The 19,559-nt window shown below is 41.6% G+C and overlaps 1 protein-coding gene across 1 annotated transcript in view; it reads right to left on the reverse strand.

Moving 5' to 3' along the window:
* Positions 1–1,674: 1,674 nt before the first annotated feature.
* Positions 1,675–19,559, reverse strand: part of LOC311233773 (LIM domain kinase 1-like) — a 38,639-nt gene continuing 20,754 nt past the window's right edge. Inside the window, exons 3-15 of the mRNA XM_084320790.1 lie at positions 15,816–15,925; positions 14,554–14,730; positions 14,343–14,448; positions 13,593–13,867; positions 12,376–12,565; positions 9,992–10,078; positions 9,210–9,341; positions 7,759–7,818; positions 7,596–7,661; positions 4,512–4,698; positions 4,030–4,085; positions 3,656–3,813; positions 1,675–3,141 (exon numbers count right to left, since the gene is read on the reverse strand). Of these exons, the coding sequence (XP_084176916.1) occupies positions 2,502–3,141; positions 3,656–3,813; positions 4,030–4,085; positions 4,512–4,698; positions 7,596–7,661; positions 7,759–7,818; positions 9,210–9,341; positions 9,992–10,078; positions 12,376–12,565; positions 13,593–13,867; positions 14,343–14,448; positions 14,554–14,730; positions 15,816–15,925 (2,244 nt within the window). The 3' untranslated portion in view covers positions 1,675–2,501. The remainder of the gene's footprint in view (positions 3,142–3,655; positions 3,814–4,029; positions 4,086–4,511; positions 4,699–7,595; positions 7,662–7,758; positions 7,819–9,209; positions 9,342–9,991; positions 10,079–12,375; positions 12,566–13,592; positions 13,868–14,342; positions 14,449–14,553; positions 14,731–15,815; positions 15,926–19,559) is intronic.

Here is a 19,559-nt window from a genome sequence, read left to right on the forward strand (position 1 = left end):
GCAGGCAACTGCACTTCCTCATCCATCACCCTCAACATAGGGCCCCCCCAGGGCTGTGTTCTGAGTCCCCTCCTCTACTCCCTGTACACACACGACTGTGTGGCTCAGCGGAGTAGCAACACAATCATCAAATTAGCTGACGACACAGTGGTGGTGGGCCTGATCTCTGCCAACGACGAGAGGGCCTACCTGGAAGAGGTCAAGGTCCTGGCGGGATGGTGCCAGGAAAACAGCCTCTCCCTGAACGTCAGCAAAACAAAGGAGATGATTGTGGACTTCAGGAGGTCGGGGGTCAAGGACTACAGCCCCCTCAGCATCGACGGGGCACCGGTTGAGAGAGTGAACAGCTTTAAGTACCTCGGAGCCTACATATCCGAGGACTTGACATGGACCACACACATTGACAGTGTTGTGAAGAAGGCACGACAACGCCTCTACTTCCTCAGGCGCCTAAGGAAGTTCCAAGTCAGTCAGAAGATCCTTAAGAACTTCTACTCATGTACAATAGAGAGCATCCTGACTGGCAACCTCCTGGTTTGGGAATAGCACTGCACAAGACCGAAGCAGACTACAAAGACTGACACGTTCAGCCGAACGCACAATTGGACGGGGGCTCCCCACCCTCCAGAACATTTACAACAAGCGGTGCAGGGGCAAGGCTAAGAGAATCATTAAAGACTCCAGCCACCCGAACAACTGCCTCTTTGAACTGCTGCGGTCAGGCAAGCGATACCGGAGTCTCAAGGCGAGCACAGAAAGACTCAGAAGAAGCTTCTATCCCCAGGCCATCAGGCTGCTCAACGAACAATGAACACTACACAACAACCATCAAACGCACATAGCACACACATCCACACGCACACACTCACTTTAAACAAACACACTGTAGCACCCACTCCCCACACTTTATAGCACACACTCACTTTAAACAAACACACTGTAGCACCCACTCCCCACACTTTATATTTATTGATGAAGGATTGCACTACAACTCGTACACCTTACTGTAAATTGTACCTAAATTGTACCTCATCCCATTTCTGCTTTGCACTATATAGTATTGTACATTAGTACACTGCATAGTATTGTATATTATATGGTAACTCAGTTACGTCTACTCTGCATCGAACATTGTACATATGTCTATACTGAACACTGTGACCTCATTTTCTACTTCTAATTTACATGCTATACTATGTTATTTGATACTATCTTGTCTAGCACAGTCTCTGGAGCGTAACAGTAAGAAGCATTTTGTATGAAAGTATTCTGTACTTCTGTATGACAACTATTAAAGAAACTTGAAACTTGAAACTTACTGAATAGCTCTAAACTGCAGCAAGACTAAGTAGTCTATACATTCAGTGGCACTAATTCATACAGTACAAAGTCAGTCTGATTTGATTTGATTTGATATTTTTTATTTTCGTGTCTTACATACAGATGTATGCCCAGCCCATATGGGCTTACAAGACACATAACAATAAGTATATAATAATATACTTTACCAATTACTTAACAAATGACATAGACCAAGATGGCCATAAAAAAAGAAAAATACAAGAAAATACAATAAAACGTAATATAACACAAGCTGTACTCAATGTAAATAAACAGAAAAACAGAAAAACAAGGTGAATTCAAATACAATTATATAGGATACAGTGTGTTTTGTCTCAGGTGCCATGCCTTCTCCAAAAATCCTGCAAAACCGAAGATGTCCTCCACAAAAAAACAACTCAACATACAGCTCTCAGACTGCCAAAACAAATCTGGGTTTGCAATTTGAATTTTTTCAAATAAAGCCCTCCTCAAAGTGGTGTACAAAGGGCAATAAAAAACAAAATGATATTCATCCTCCACCACTCCCAGATCACACAGAACACACAACCGCTCCTCCTCAGGTTTACCCTGGAATCTACCCACTTCCACAGCCAATGGCAGGGTGCCAGACCTCACTGCAAGTTTAATATGAAAATATTCACAGCTGAAAATGTCAGATATAGCCTAAAATCTGGGATTCTGATCAATAATTTACTCATGCACCCTGACTTAATAAAGTGCAAGACTTTCACAGTATTTATTCAGGGATAAAACATACTGTATTGGTTTACAGAGACAGAGACAACAGCAGACTGACGCACCATCGCACCAAGCAAGCTATAGGGTTACACAAAATACTCTGTATTGAACCCCATATGTTTACCCACCAAAAACCCATATTTATGGATTTTTATTGATATTATGTGATGAGTTCTTGATCTCCTAATCACTCTTCCAGATAACCCACACAAACACAAAATGCGTATATTGTCTTGCAAGACCTGGAGGTATGACGGTGTATACGATGTATTATATGACGATGATCATCTTTAGACTAACATTCCATACATTCACTGTGTTATAATAAGAGCTCATTCAACTACTAGACAATGAAAATGGACCGAGCCCTTCGAAGCACGCTCCGCTGCCTCCTGTCTCCGTCATTACACTTCCAGCAGTCAGAGAAATGAGCTGTCCTCTGTGGTCCTGTCCCACAGCACCCTGCAAACCCTCCTGGGTCGGGGCTGCCGGTCCGGTACCGAGATGTGGACCTGCAGCTGGGAAGTTTCATGCTGGTATTTGGGAGGCTCTGGACGGCCTCTGTGTTCACAGGTTTCCGACTGGTCTGTATTCGTGCCTCCACTGATAGACGACGTGTGTTTGCTCTGAGAGCTGTCGTGGTTGTTGGGTTGTCGTGAGCCGTCGCAGTGTCCTTTACTCACACAGGAGTGGTTGTACTCATCAGTCCCTGTGTCCTGTTGGCTGTGATGCTCTCGCTCTGTGTCTGTGGCTTTGCAGTGGCGATGAGTGCCGGTCTGGTCTTGGCTCTGTGAGAGGTCGACCAGGCAACTAGGGTGTGAGTGATTATCGGTACTAATGTCCGAACAGTGGTTGTTGTGGTCAAAGGTGTGTCTTTGCGGGCGTGGGGAGTCGTTGTGGTCCGGTGAAAGTGTGTGGTCCCGGCTGGCAGGGCGGTGATTCTGGTGGCTCTGCCAGAACGCCCGGCGGTGCTGCTCCAACTCAGAGAGCACAGGGAGGCCGATGTCCAGGTGCATCAGCAGGTTCTCAAGCCACTCTTCCAGCTTTATAAAGGAAGGACTGAGAGAGAGAGAGAGAGAGAGAGAGAGAGAGAGAGAGAGAGAGAGAGAGAGAGAGAGAGAGAGAGAGAGAGAGAGAGAGAGAGAGAGAGAGAGAGAGAGAGAGAGAGAGAGAGAGAGAGAGAGAGAGAGAGAGAGAGAGAGAGAGAGAGGGAGAGAGAGGGAGAGGGAGAGAGAGAGAGAGAGGGGAGAGAGAGAGAACACTTTTTTTCTCTTGATTGAATTGATTGAAAACTTTATTAACAGATTGCAGAATGGGTACAGTACAGTACAGCTCAATACATACAATTGTTAAGGGGATGCAGACCAGAGAAAGACTTTCGTCTTGTTTACATCATGACATACACGACATACAGATAGACAGTACTGCTACATCTATACATTTATGACTCTAATTTCTGTGAGTTGTAATAAGTAATGAGGGACAGTTTATAGTCTTTGGGATATGTGAGACTATTGAGCATAATAATAAATCATCTTTATTTCTTGGCGCATGTGTGACATCCTGGCCCTACCGTGTTTCTGCCTCCAGGTGGCAGCAGAGAGCAGCCAGAGGCATGAAAGCGGCAGGGCATTCTGGAGGATGGTACTGTTCCAGGAAACCAGGGACGTTTAGCCCAAAGTCTGAGTTGCGGGGTAGGTCGTCTGGGTCAGCGCTCACTCTGCCGATGATCTTGGTCGACACAAGAGGGAGATGAAAATTTAGACTTAAAAAAAAATCTTTCTACTCATTACATTTTACAGAACATTTTAATTCTATATAGATGTCTGTATAGTAGGCAGAGCTGTTTTATGAGATAAAATGACATACAATGCTTCACATTAACTTGACCTTTTTTTCTCTCCTTGTGCAGGACAAAAATAAGTGATGAGTGACAGGAGCTCGTACCTCACACATCATGATGCCGAAGGAAAATATATCCACCCGTTCGTCATAGCTCTTCCCTGGGAGGAGAGAAGGTCAAATATATCTAGGACGTTGCTGTTGTTGTCGGCAAAAACATCACATCTCCATTTTGGTAATTTACAAGGTTTTCTCCTGAATTGAAAGTGCAAGTGATTCTTTTAGGTTGTGAGCAAATTTCCTGAGCCCTAAGGACTAAGAAATCAAAACCCAAAACATAACTTCAAAAGTATATGGGCGTCAATATGAAAATGAGGTTGTTTTCCTTAATTCATGAAAATGTTACCCTTTTGGAGAAACACGATTTTCACCCAACAGCTATTATATATAACGCATTAAGTCTATTGAGAAATGTTATTTTTTTCTCTATGTATATTTATTGGTGCTGACAGAGAAGGTTACCTTTCTGAAAGGTTCAAGGGCCAGAAAATGGTAAAATAGCCCTGCAGCAGACTCCTCCTACTCACCATGGATCATCTCAGGTGCCATCCAGTACGGGTTCCCCACCACAGTGTACCGCTTCCTTCGGTCAGTCTTGCGGAGCTCCGGCAGCCTCCCTGCCAAGGGCTTCTCCACAGCGGGAGCTCTGCCCTGGCCCCTGCCCTCCATCACCAGTCGGGCTAGCCCAAAGTCAGCCACCACCACACTCTGGTTCTGAAAGAGAGAGGGATAGAAGGTTGAGATTAGAAGGCTTTGTGCTTGTTTGTTTGTGTGTGTGTGTATGTGTGTGTGTGTGTGTCTGTGGGTGTGTGTGTGTGTGTGTGTGTGTGTGTGTGTGTGTATGTGTGTGTGTGTGTATGTGTATGTGTATGTGTATGTGTATGTGTGTGTGTGTGTGTGTGTGTGTGTGTGTGTGTGTGTGTGTGTGTGTGTGTGTGTGTATGTGTATGTGTAGTGTGTGTGTGTGTGTGTGTGTGTGTGTGTGTGTGTGTGTGTGTGTGTGTGTGTGTGTGTGTGTGTGTGTGTGCGCGTGTGTGTGTGTGTGTGTGTGTGTGTGTGTGTGTGACACCAGCCACAAGGAGGTGCTAATCATAGAAGTAGGCTGTGCCTTTGACCTGTACATGGACCAGGCTTTCCGGGACAAGTATATAAAATACCAACCACTGCTCAATGTGATGGCCGGTCTTGGGTACAGGTGTAGATATAGTGTACTTATATTCGGAAGTCTTGGCCATGTATATAAATGCACCAATTGCTGCAATGTCTAAGAGAAAAGCCAAACAAATAGCCAAATATTGCTCTGTCTCAGCTATTATTGGCAGCTTAGCCGTGTGGAGAAGGAGGTGCTATGTGTAGCCTTAAGTGTTCAGTGCTGCTTGGCCCCGATATATTTGATTCCCTGTTTATGTAATATAATTTATGGAACCAAATAAAGTTTCAAATGTGTGTGTGTGTGATGATGATGATGATGATGATGATCATCAGGAAGATGACAATGCTAAGGGTTTAGTCGTTTTATTCTGTGTACTGAACTTAGGTACTTTTCACTCTTTGGGGGGTTGTGTCATCCTTATATTAAACCCCTAATGGTGTGCAGTTTTTCCTCAATTGCTTTGGTGCATTTCTCTGATCAGAATACAAATTCTCATAACTGTTAGTTCAACCTCCACAACATTTAGTCATTTGTGCACATCATAGTAGAAGTTTCTCATTCCTTCCAACAAATTGCAAATGCTTTTGGACATGCATCAATTGCTTTCTGCTGTTTTATAACATTATCATTTGCTTATGTCATGTCAGTCTAAATGAACTATACTTATGAATTCTGAATAGTCATTCCATATAAAACTAATAGTCCTCATTTCATTGCTTGAGTCATTACATACAAAAATAAATATACATTTCTTTATAATTCTTTAACTATTTAACTATTTATCTTGGGTGAACCTCAGTGTAACGCGACTATTTTAAAGTGACAAGTAAAAAGCCGCTGAGAGGGCTTGAGCAGGGATGAGGAGGAGTGTGTGAAGCATTAGATAACAATCTTATCACACTTTTTACTGTAACCTTTTATTGCTATTTTACATTTTTAATTTTTATGCTCGCTTATGCCTGTATTTTTTACTGTTGTTGTATGTCCGTTCTATTTTATAATTTTTAGACTACTTTTAAACTTAATCATTTTAAACTATTTTATTATTTGTATTACTGAATGAAACTGTAAACAGCCTATTACAGTAAGATGCTAGATCCTAATGTGAAACACTGTGATTTACCATACCTTGCTATGCTCGCTCATGTCTGTATTTTTTACTGTTGTGAAGCACTTTGAACTGCAACCTCTGTATGAAAAGTGCTATACAAATAAAGTTATTATTATTATTATTATTATTATTATTATTATTATTATTATTATTATTATTATTATTATTATTATTATTATTATTATTATTATTATTATTATTAGTTGTAACCAATGATAAGCCACTTCTCCACAGTCACTTAGAGCTGAATCCCATGAACCCTCAATTGGCAAGCATATATGAACCGAGCAGGACATAGTGTGTACCATTTTGACAATACTGTGACACAGAAATGGAAGGTCAGCATCGTGGAAGAGGGGCGAGGATGTGGGGAGGAAGGGGAAGGGGACAAAACAGGGGAAGAGGAAGAAGAGGCCAAGTACACAGGCAGATTCCTGATGAAATTAGGGCTACAATTGTGGACCATGTTGCCAATCACGGCCTCACAATGACTGAGGCTGATCGAAGGGTGCAGCCAAATGTTGGGAGAACCACTGTAAATTCAATTATTCAAACGTTTAGTCGGAAGAACAGTTGTGTATATTGGACAGTAATTCAGCAACAATCTGCACTGCACTACTGCCATTGTGTCATACATAAAGCTTACAGTGGGACAAGAACTAGTAACTTTTTACATTTTACATTTAGACGTATGCTTTACTGCAGCACGGCTTACTGTAACTGTATTGTAGTGTAAAGTAGTGTTACAGTAAAGATTTGCCATATTTACAGTATGGTACTGTACTGCAGCATTTTACAAGTGGGAAGCACTGCTATTGTACACTACAGGGTTAAAGCAGTATATATCATGTTTACAGTATTGTACAGACAACCTTGCAGAGGTGGAAGAGGGCCCATTTTTACTCCGCAACAAGAGGAAGCCATTTGTGCAATGGTTCAAATGGCTATGAAAATAGTGTATAGTGCTGTCTTGAGCATTTTCAGGTAGTGTCACCAAGATCTGACTTTTTTGCATTGGAAAACACTTAGAGTGAACTGTCATAATGAAAACATGACAAAGCCATTTGACTATCTTGTTCATAAACAATGGTGGCAGGACTTTTCATTTTGATGACACTGACACTTTCATTGACATGAATACTTGCGTTTGATGAATGGAATATCCATTTTGAGAAAGTGACATGCTTTTGCAGGTTATCAACTAGGTTTAGCAGTTTGTACTAATTGTTTTGAGAAATACACTAACAAATGTTAATAGTGATGTGAGAAATGCACCAAAGTGACTCAGAAGAGCTGTAATTTCAGTGATGCGTACCATAGAAAGCATATGAGAACGATGTAATTTACCTTTCTAACCAGACAGTTGTATGAGTTGAGATCTCGGTGGATAACATTCATGGAGTGTAGATAGGCCTGGAAATGAGAGATGGGTTGATATACAGTAAATACTACTCTTCATCGACAATGAGGTAATCAGTGATCATAATTGTAGCGTGAGAGAGACACTCACCATTCCAGCTGCTATGTCTTTGGCAAAACTCACTCTCATATTCCAGGGAAAGTCATTGTCCTAAAACAAGGAAATGATGGATTGACATGACGTAGTGACAGGATGTGGTGACAGGATGTGTGGGTTCTGCTGACAGTAGTGATGGCGAGGAACACTCTTAGAAGCTGTCAATACTATGCATTTAGTATCAGGTGGGTTTCAAAACCACAGAGCTACATAAACAGGACAAACTCACTACACGCTGAAGAGATAAAGGACATTTTTAAGAAGGCAAACTTATGATGAGGACACAGTATCATTAGAGGCATTAAAACCTAATTTGGGTGTAAGAGCTCATACAACAATTGTATGGCCTCATGAAGTCAGAGCCTCATTCATTGTATATGGATATATGGAGCAGCCCCAGATTTCTACATCCCAGTGACATCACCAATTGGAGGGTTCTCTGGGTCCTGCCAACCATTTGGGTGGAATACACCTTTAACTGTCCTGCTACTGGTGCATCACTGTGATGCACTGTCCTGCTAACCATTTGGGTGGAATACACCTTTAACTGTCCTGCTACTGTTGCATCACTGTGATCCACTGTCCTGCTACTGTTGCATCACTGTGATCCACTGTCCTGCTAACCATTTGGGTGGAATACACCTTTAACTGTCCTGCTACTGGTGCATCACTGTGATCCACTGTCCTGCTACTGTTTAATCACTGTGATGCACTGTCCTGCTAACCATTTGGGTGGAATACACCTTTAACTGTCCTGCTACTGTTGAATCACTGTGATGCACTGTCCTGCACTGTCCTGCTACTGGTGCATCACTGTGATCCACTGTCCTGCTACTGTTGCATCACTGTGATCCACTGTCCTGCTAACCATTTGGGTGGAATACACCTTTAACTGTCCTGCTACTGTTGCATCACTGTGATCCACTGTCCTGCTAACCATTTGGGTGGAATACACCTTTAACTGGCCTGCTACTGTTGAATCACTGTGATCCACTGTCCTGCTACTGTTGCATCACTGTGATCCACTGTCCTGCTAACCATTTGGGTGGAATACACCTTTAACTGTCCTGCTACTGTTTCATCACTGTCCTGCACTGTCCTGCACAGTAAAGGACACAAAATGATTTAACTGCCTCTCGGTTCTCTCTCTCTGATTTCTAGCTTTAGGAGAGAGTGGTGCATGTTCACAAATACTGACTGAACTGCCCTGGTGAATGGTGAAGAACATAATGTGAATTCTTAAAATGGGTGGCATTCTCCTTTACACTTTTTCCTTTTCTTTGGTGCATTTCCTTTCTTCTTTCTTTATCACTTTCATAATTAGTAATAAGTAAATAAATTGTCTTTATTGTATCCGTTTCAGAGTTCCCCTTTTTCTCACCAGTGTGCATGTTTCTCTTGTCTTTCTGACAGTAACCATGGACAACGGTGAACCTCAGACTTACCATTTTAACAATGGTCTCTCTGAGAGTTCCTCCCTGGACATATTCAGAGATGAAGTTCAGTCGTTTGTCTTTGTAAAAGAGTCCGATGAACTTGAGAACGTTGGGATGGTCCAGACAACGCATCACCTTCACCTACATAAAAGTAATGGAAGTGTTATTAGACTTCTGCCATACAGTATGTACAGTAATTCAGTCTAGCAACATGAAAACAAAAGGCTGACAAGATAAATGGCCACATTTATATAGAGCTTTTCTAGTGTCATATTATATAAATGTATGGTAAATCACTATAGTTATATGGTTTACCTTAGTATTTCTATAGCAGATTCACTATTTATTTAATATTTATATAGTAAAAAAAACAAGAATACTACATTTACATTTTACATTTACATTTAGTCATTTAGCTGATGCTTTTATCCAAAGCGACTTACAAGTTCTGTACGACAAGTCATCAGGAAGGGCACAACTCTAACAATGTTCATCAAAGTGTTGTGTGCTACAGTGTAGGTTAGTTTATTAGGACAAGTGCATGACAGTACGGTTAGTTAGGGTTAGATTTTTTTTTTTTTTTTTTTTTTTTTTTTTCAGATAATGGTTGAAGAAGTGCGTCTTTAGTCGACGGCGAAATATTGGACGGGTTTCGGCTGTCCTAACTGGGGAATACTACAGTTTTACATTTCATAGTTCAGTGTTAGTTCATTTCATCACATTTTGGCTAGGGTTATGTTTACAAAACTATGTTCGGCTTCAGATAATGTACAAGTTGTGTATCCGCCTACCTCCTTTAAGAAGGTGTTGTGCGTCTCTTCGTCAAAACGAATCAGCTCCTTCATCACCATCACCTCCCCTGTCTCCCGGTGTGTTACCTTGACAACCACAACAACAGCTCAATCAGCTCAACTCATCAACGATGGCATCCATATTACTGAATACATGCTGTAAATTGTTAAAGGGATAGGTCCGATTTTTGGAACGCTAGCCCTAATTCCTAGTTACAATCCTGTTGATCGGTAGAATCCTTTACATTTACATTTACATTTAGTCATTTAGCTGACGCTTTTATCCAAAGCGACTTACAAGTTCTGTACGACAAGACAGCAAGAAGGGTACAACTCTATCAGCTGAGTAACAATGTTTATCAAAGTGTTGCGTGTTACAGTGTAGGTTAGTTTATTAGGACAAGTGCATGACAGTAAGGTTAGTCAGGGTTAGACACAAGTGTTATTCAGTTAAATGATCCTACCCTCTCTGCTGTTTGTCATCAGAATGATTTCAACAAGGAAAAAGCTGGTATTTAACCGAAAACCTGTCACAAGTGCCCACTCAACTACACAAAAGCCACATGCACAATGGCCACGCCTCCAGTTTCTGTCAGCTGGGTGATACTAATTTACAATTAACAATTTCCACAACACAATTTTTAGTCACACACTTCAGAATGATGTACACAAGTATTATTCAGTTAAATGATCCTACCCTCTCTGCTGTTTGTCATCAGCACAATCCATGCTGTTCCTCATACTAGCTCAGGCTAGTTAGCCACACCACAAACCAATGCAAAGTCAATGGAGTGACAGATTTTGATAGTGTGGTAACATTGACTGTGTATTTCATAATCCATGTGTGAATAATTAGAAAAACCATATGCAAAACACTGGTGTGCTCTAAGGAGGGATATTAGCGTGACAGGAACTGTTTGAGCCCATATGAAACCCCTGCTGTTGTTGAAACTGTATTTAGACAGCCATTCCAAACCCCCACTCAAGCAATGGCTAATCTATAGAACAAACAACACCCCCCTAGCAGAAGAGAGCTGGTCTGGAACAGAGGGCAGACCAGCCCATACTTGTTATGTACTTACAGAATGTTAGATGGAAACTAATTCATAAACAAGATCAAACTAATTAAACCATATTAGATAAAAGGTATTTGAATGCCATTTAGAAATGTCAAACTAATTATGAAGATAATAGTGTCATTTCACTCTTGTTGTAAACCATATAAGCTTTAAATCATAGTTGTAATACAAAGTGTCAGTCTGGTAAATGAGGGTTGGTGCTGGCTCTTGTGGACTATTTGGTATTAACCTAGAAGCAATGACTGTACTGGGTTAATGCTAGATAGTCCATAGATTCATTACACAAACCATATATATATAGAAAATAAGGCTTAATCACCAAAGCGTAGTCTGGTAAAATACATATCAAGTTATCGATTAATCAACAATTTGGTATTAAAATATAAGCAAAAGAGTAAAACTGTGATAATACTGGAAGAGTGTAATTCATAATACACTAGAGACTTGGTAAAATGTTTAAATAGGAAATGCCTCTGTTCAAATGAGAAGCCACAGCCCAAAAAAGGAGGGGGCCGCCATAGGACCCCTCTGGGGCCAAAAGCAGACCCCTCTGTTTACTGAAGGACAACACACCCCGAGGAGAGACAGGGGGGCGGGACGCCCCCCCCAGAAGATCATCTGATTGGGACCCAAGGAACAGAGAAGACTCCATATATAGAATCAACAAATCTAATTGGACCAAACGTATTATTAGAATGTGCTAGGATTTGTAGATATCAGAGTATAAATAAGGATGTATTGATGAGAGAGGGAGGCCAGACAGATATTCCCACCCCAGGGGGTCTTTCTGGTCTCCACCACTTCCACAGACTGCACTCTTGCCGCGACGTGAGTAAACTGTATGGAATAATCACTGTTTGTGATATATAGAGTAAGATGCCTATCTTAGACCAGGTTTAACCACGTGGTGGCAAAAGTAAGATAGTCTATTCCATTGATAAACATGACTACTTTTATGTGCAGACTTGTTTTGATGTGAGAGCCACCGTGAATGGGCTATGATTATGTAAACCTCATCAATCCTGTTGTACAATCATGTCTTATGAAAAATGATGAATAATCCCTGTATGTAACTGATGCATTTTTACCTTTGGGCCTCTCGGCAATAAATACATGAGTTTGAATTCGAACTCTGTGGTCTTGACTGCACATTTATTCCTTGCTGGCTATATTTGAAGTCAGATGAGGAGACCATTCTATCACTTATGATCTTTCCCTCCTTCCAGATAACAACCTCATTGTACTGTGATTAATCTAATGTATTGATTTAAGATACGACAATAGTCAGTTACGTAAGTGCCGTACCTTGACAGCCTGTCCAAAGCAGCCCTTGCCGAGAACCTCCCCGTGGATGAGGTCTGAAGGTCTGAAGATGCGGTGGGTTCTATCACCGTGGTCCGCGCGCAGCGACTCTGAGCGGACCATGTCCCTTCGCTGGGATGAAAGAGGCATGGCACCAGGGATGAGAGGGGACTTATCTATACTACAGCTACGCCTGAAAAAAAAGATAGGTTAGATAGATAGATAGATAGATAGATAGATAGATAGATAGATAGATAGATAGATAGATAGATAGATAGATAGATAGATAGATAGATAGATAGATAGATAGATAGATAGATAGATAGATAGATAGATAGATAGATAGATAGATAGATAGATAGATAGATTTATGACTGATAAAGTACACATTCAACAATAAAGAGCCTTACATAATGTGTCTGATAAAGTACACATTCAACAATAAAGAGCCTTACATAATGTATCTGGTAAAGTACACATTCAACAATAAAGAGCCTTACATAATGTGTCTGGTAAAGTACACATTCAACAATAAAGAGCCTTACATAATGAGTCTGATAAAGTACACATTCAACAATAAAGAGCCTTACATAATGTGTCTGGTAAAGTACACATTCAACAATAAAGAGCCTTACATAATGTGTCTGATAAAGTACACATTCAACAGAAAAGAGCCTGACAGGGTGTGTCTGATAAAGTACACATTCAACAGGAAAGAGTCTTACAGGGTGTGTCTGATAAAGTACACATTCAACAGGAAAGAGTCTTACAGGGTGTGTCTGATAAAGTACACATTCAACAATAAAGAGCCTTACATAATGTGTCTGGTAAAGTACACATTCAACAATAAAGAGCCTTACATAATGTGTCTGATAAAGTACACATTCAACAGAAAAGAGCCTGACAGGGTGTGTCTGATAAAGTACACATTCAACAGGAAAGAGTCTTACAGGGTGTGTCTGATAAAGTACACATTCAACAGGAAAGAGTCTTACAGGGTGTGTCTGATAAAGTACACATTCAACTATAAAGAGCCTTACATAATGTGTCTGGTAAAGTACACATTCAACAGAAAAGAGCCTGACAGGGTGTGTCTGATATAGTACACATTCAACAGGAAAGAGTCTTACAGGGTGTGTCTGATAAAGTACACATTCAACAATAAAGAGCCTTACATAATGTGTCTGATAAAGTACACATTCAACAGGAAAGAGTCTTACAGAATGTGTCTAGAACGCATCCTCATGGTTCCCTGGTTCTGAGGAGGTGAAAGGCTGATCCTAGCGGGCTCCTTCGTTTCCCCCTCTGTCAGACTTGTCTCCTCATCCAGGCTTGGGAGTTTGTGGGCTTCACTGAGTTTGTCACGGACACAGGGATCTGGACAACTGCCGGTGTCCTGGGGGCTGTCGGAGCCGTGAGGGTCATCAGGAGGTTGGGGGTTGTGCTCTATAGTCAGCTGGAGTGGTCTGCCGATGTCCTGGATCACCTGGTTTATCTGGAGGCGAAAGGATCCCCTTAGGTCATCATGCTCCAGATCATGAATGCACCTCTGCCTATAATGTCACTTTCATCTCTCACAATGCAAGGCATCTCCATTTTAATAAGCAATGAATCTTGAAAACAAATAAAAAAAAACTGCCAATCATCGAACTATAAAGGAGGGAATCGCTGTCTGTCCGCGTGTCTGCGTGTATGTCTGCATATCTGTCCTTCATGTATCTTGAGAACCGTTCATACGATCGACTTCACACTCGGCATGTGCATTGCTGAAGACTGTAGTGTCGAGCGTGCGGTTCTTGAGAATGCTGCAAGCAGCCATACCACGATTCTCTAGAATGCTGCAAGCAGCACTTCTGGAAGCCAAGCAATTGGCCCGCTCCAAATGGGCGCTGCATTAGTTCTATGAATCCCTGTGGGATATTGAATGTTTCTGCATTAATTGATGGTTATGGAATTGATTTAAGTCTTACTTCTTCCAGGGAAATGTTGCGGACTGGGATGCCGTTGACCTCCAGCACTTGGTCACCAGTATGGATGGAGGTCAGCAGGTCAGTGGTGAGGAGGGCAGAGTCCAGTCTGAGGAAAAGAGAGCAGAGGGGGTGAACGGGAGAGAAAATTCCCAAGGCTCAAAATTCTATCTGACATATGAGATCATGATCATCATCTGTGAGCCTAACTCACTCTGACACAGTGACAAGAGACCCTTTGTCCAGGCTGAGGTCAGTGGCTACAGTCAGTCCTCGCCTGCCGTGCGCAAGGGGAGGAAGGGACACCAGCGCCACCATGTGGGGACCCCTGGTCAGTGGAGAAGATGATTCTCTCCTGGATGAAGTAACACCCTGGGAGAAACAGTGGCCACTGCATGGTAGATAGATACACAAAGAAGGAAAATGTCAGGAACCTAAATATGCAATTTAACTGATAGATACACAAAATGTATTTATTTATGTTAATTTAATTGTGTTGATGTTTCCAGTTCTGCAAAACAAGTATGTACATTCTGTTTGGTTTGGTAAACATTGCTCTTAGGCTATCAGTGGACTGTATGTGTGTAGGGGCAGGTACAATAAGAATGGTCTTCTTCCTGTTCCTTTCGGCCAGGCCTTTCTGTGTGGAGTTTGCATGTTCTCCCCGTGCTCACAAGGGTTTCCAACCCCGATAAGATAAACCCAATGGAAAAACATGCACAACAACAGATCGCTAACGCTGTGGCGTCCTTGACGAAGACGGACAGGAGCACTTGGATTGGTCCCCGGGGCGAGGCTCACATTGACGCCCTATCTGCTCCCGGCTGCCCATGGGGGGAAGGACGACAGGATGGGTTAGGCGCAGAGACTCAATCGCATCGGCGACTGAGAAAAAGACAATGCATGTGTGTGTGTGTGTGTATCCCGGTGTGTGTGTGCCGCTCCAATTGCATGTCCAGTTCGTTGCATGCCGAATAAAGACCCCCTAAAGAGGTCCTGCATTATTATTATTATTAAGTGGAGCATATTAAGTGAACTATGTACTGTTGGACTGTAACGATTCCATGTACGAATAAATAAAAATGAAATTAAATGAAATGAAATTAAATGAAAGGATGGAAAGTGTGCATGGTAATAAGAAACGTCTCTGTTCTCCCTCTCTAATTGTGCAGCATCTCATGGCATTCAGTGTGTCCTCGAGTCTAGTACATTCATTCAGCAGTGGTGGACCAACCACAACAAGAACATTACCGCCGCAGCTAGATAAAATAGGAGATTAATAAAAATATTCTAATCCAACTCAGTTTATCCCAATGCAAGTTTTATGACCGGCAATAGAACCAAAACCAAGAGCAACAGGGATGAACATTGAACACCAACAATGATGACCACCTGTCACCATGGCTACAAAACAATTGAGAAAACACTGGCACCATCAGATTCTTCATACATTTCTTGACTTAGAGGCCGACATACCAGTAGAGTTTGGACCGTTCTACCAGCGTGTAGCTGTCTCCGTCTCCAATGAACATTCCACAGCTCATACAAGTGAAACACTCAGGGTGGAACTTCTGCTCTCCAGCAACCTGCACATAGAGAGAGAGACGGGTCGATAAGTGAGAGGGATTTGTATGAATCCAGATTACATTTGCTAAGGCTTGTAAAACAAACAAACACAATTCTCAGCAACTTATGCTAAATGAAACTGGATAAAGATATGAAAATGGGAGACAATGGAAGGAGAAGTGGGGTGAGTCAAAATTGGGGAGGCAACAGTAGCTTTGAAGAACGCAGAGAATGTACAGTCAGTTACCACGACAATGCACTACAGTGTCGAAAGGTTTTCAAAGGGGATATCCTCTGCTTTGAAAGTTAGAGAGAAAAGAAAGAGCATTTACTCTAATATAACAGGAAGTAACTAAGAGGAAGTCAGGCTATGCAAGTAGGAGTAGGTAGTTTGTGACAGTTTATGGTAGATCCAGTAACCTCAATTACAAGTCAAGTGAAATGTATTTGTATTTATTGTCCAAAATCACATTACATACAGTACATGTCTCGTTGGGCTTCACAGGCCCACAATGGAATACAAAGCTTGGTCTTGTGGAAAGTATGGCCTTATATCGATCTCTAAGTATTGACCAGTCTGTTGAATAATTATTGTGTCTGATCAATAATGGGGGGTATTTATAAACTAGCCCATCACCGGGCGGCTACGTGGCGTAGTGGGCAAGGCGCTCGCCACGAAATCTGGAGACGCTGGGCTCGGCTGTTCGAGCCCAGCGCTCCACATTTGCTTTCAGTTTAGCTGGTCGTCCGTACTAATACACATTGGCCGTATTAGGGGGTGGGAAACTGATGGGTGGGGATCGGGCATTGTGGACAGCGACTCCTACAGGTCGGTTGGTGCGCCTGCGCAGTGGAATCAGGAAGTGTCGGGGGCAGCGTGAGCCTCCCACGCGTTACTCCTCGCCACTGAGAGATCGAGCTGCGCAGGTGAAAAGATGCGACTGCTGTTACCTCAAGTACCGGAGGGGACTTGTGCTATGTATGACTTAGTCCACATTGCAGCCGGCTTGTGGGAGGCAAGAAACAGCGTTTGTGACAGGGGAGGGTTGAATTGGATGATACGAAATTGGGATGGGAGAAAATATAGAAAATGGGAGAAAAAGTGGATAAAAAAAAAACTAGCCCATCACCACTCAATCAATGTGTTCCTGGAAGAGAACAAAGTGTTTTATGGCCTTAACAGGAATGAGGATTAACAGCTAAACTGAGTGTAACCAACGCTCACCCTGCTCAGGGTCTGTGATGTAATGACTAATTACAATGTTGTTGATAAATAGTGAGAAATCAGGCCAGGAGGGGAAAATAGGTTGAGGAAATGAGACTTTCCCTCTTTAGCCTGTAATGTTACATGGTAGTTAGTTAGCCTACATGGACAGTACAGTTTGTAGCCTGTAATGTTACATGATAGTTAGTTAGTCTACATGGACAGTACAGTTTGTAGCCTGTAATGTTACATGATAGTTAGTTAGTCTACATCAGGGGTAGGCAACCCTAGGCACGCGTGCCTGCATAGGCACGCGGGGCATTTTCATAGGCACAGGGGGCAGCATAAAAAAAAATACAAAAATAATAATTTCTTCTTCTTATTATTTTTTTTTGCTTTGAAATATTATAGTGAAATATTTTGCACTGTTGTCGCATTTATCTTGTTGAAATCCTCCCACAGGTTCTTTTTACTACCACATATTTAATTGAGACCCTTTATTTGTTTATTATTTCAATTTAGCTGGAAATATATTGCTACATCATTCAGTAACATTTGCAGAGCCTTATAACAAAAACATTATTACGGTCACCATTGTGACCAGTGGGATTAATCAACAAATTGTATTATATATTTTTCTATTTCATTGAACATTGCACATGTTAAAAGCCATTTTTTTTTCTCAAAATGTGAGTATTACCAAGTCAACTTGTGCTCTTAACACTATGATCGCCGGGGACGAGTTAAGACGTCATTCCTAGCCATGCTCATTCTGCCGAAGACGCCGTAACTCGTCTTTGATGTCAATATTTCAAAAATCTGTGACCGAAATCATATTTCCCCTCCGGAGCCCTGAGACACACTGCAAAGCTCCACTCAACTCTCTAGCGGTTCAAGAGCGCCATCTGGTGGCCGATCGGCAGATCGCCAACCGGAAATGAGCCTTTGAACCGGTAGTGCTCATCCATATGTGGTCCGGGCACTCGCTATCGTTAGAGAGACTCCGTCTTGATACAGTGAACATCGATCGGTGCAAATAACTCGAAAAAACAACATGATTTGGACGTATATACTATTATACAACCTGGAAATGGATCGGGCATTTCTCCATCCCATAATAGAAAAAATTATGTTCCACGCTCATCTGCCAGCGGCGTGAGGAAGCCACGGTAAGATTCAGCGTTATATTCTAACGTGTTCCATATAAACTGCTATGATGAACATATGACCCACTCTGGATGAATCATCTAACGCTGCCCACGGAATTATAAACGATCCCCCGCCCATCCGGTCATCATCAGATGACACGTAGTAACTTCTAGAACCACGTCCAGTTGAAATTTTTTATCTCGCGCGGATTGCTATCAAACTGTATTTCATCATCAATATAATGCATTTGGAGCTATAAATCAAGTTCTGGAGAAAGCTGCAGAAAACGATAAAAACATACTTATACTTTAGACCATATTTTAGTATGAATATGTGAATGAAAAAGTTTAACGTTGCTACACCCTGAACAATACATATAGGACATTGAATGGGCCATAATAATGGCAATTTAGCAATAGAATTTAAAAAGTTATAGCCCTGCAAAGAAGGGGAACTTCTCCATAGACAAAAAGCTGGCGAGGAATGGTAAATTATGAATTTAACCCATGGCGATCAAAGTGTTAAAACAATGACAATAAACATAGTTTTATTAGGTTGAAATAATGTGGTTGTGTACTTATTTTTCTGTTAACTTATTATGGATTGAAAACTGAAAACCTTAATGCACAGTAACTGAACTCAATATTTTTAAGTTCTGGTAACTTATTATTATTATTTTTTTTACAGTGTAGTCTTGCGATCAATCAAAACTTATTTACACGATATACCTCACATTCACCCTCCATTCACATCCTGGTGTTCTCCTGGTGTTCTCCATTAGGCCTGTAGGTGGAGCTATGACAGCACATGTACAGTACACACACCGATGGTGTGTGATGTGTCCAAAAATGAATGGGCAAATGTGAGTGAAATGGTTGCACTGTATGCAGCTGTTTGTCTGCATTGCATCCCCCCCCCCAACTCAGATTTAGGGTTGATACAACCATCATAATAATATTGTTAATTATAACAATAACAATAATGATGTAATAATGTAAAAAGTATCATTAAAAAGACCTGATTATGAGAAAAAAAGATTACGATGCATGGAATATTGTTGAGGCACACTAGTTACAACTATATTTCAAACAGGCACTCCATGTCAAAAAGGTTGCTGACCCCTGGTCTACATGGACAGTACAGTTTGTAGCCTGTAATGTTACATGGTAGTTAGTTAGCCTACATATGGTCGAAATTGGCACAGCGTAGAAATGATTGAAGAAGAAAAACGATATTTTAAGGAAACGTTTTGTTCTGATCTGGGATGCAATGGCATGATAGGGTTGGGTTTGGTTTGGTTG

This window comes from Notolepis coatsorum (assembly GCF_963971535.1).
Source record: "Notolepis coatsorum genome assembly, chromosome: 8".
Classification (NCBI taxonomy): domain Eukaryota; kingdom Metazoa; phylum Chordata; class Actinopteri; order Aulopiformes; family Paralepididae; genus Notolepis; species Notolepis coatsorum.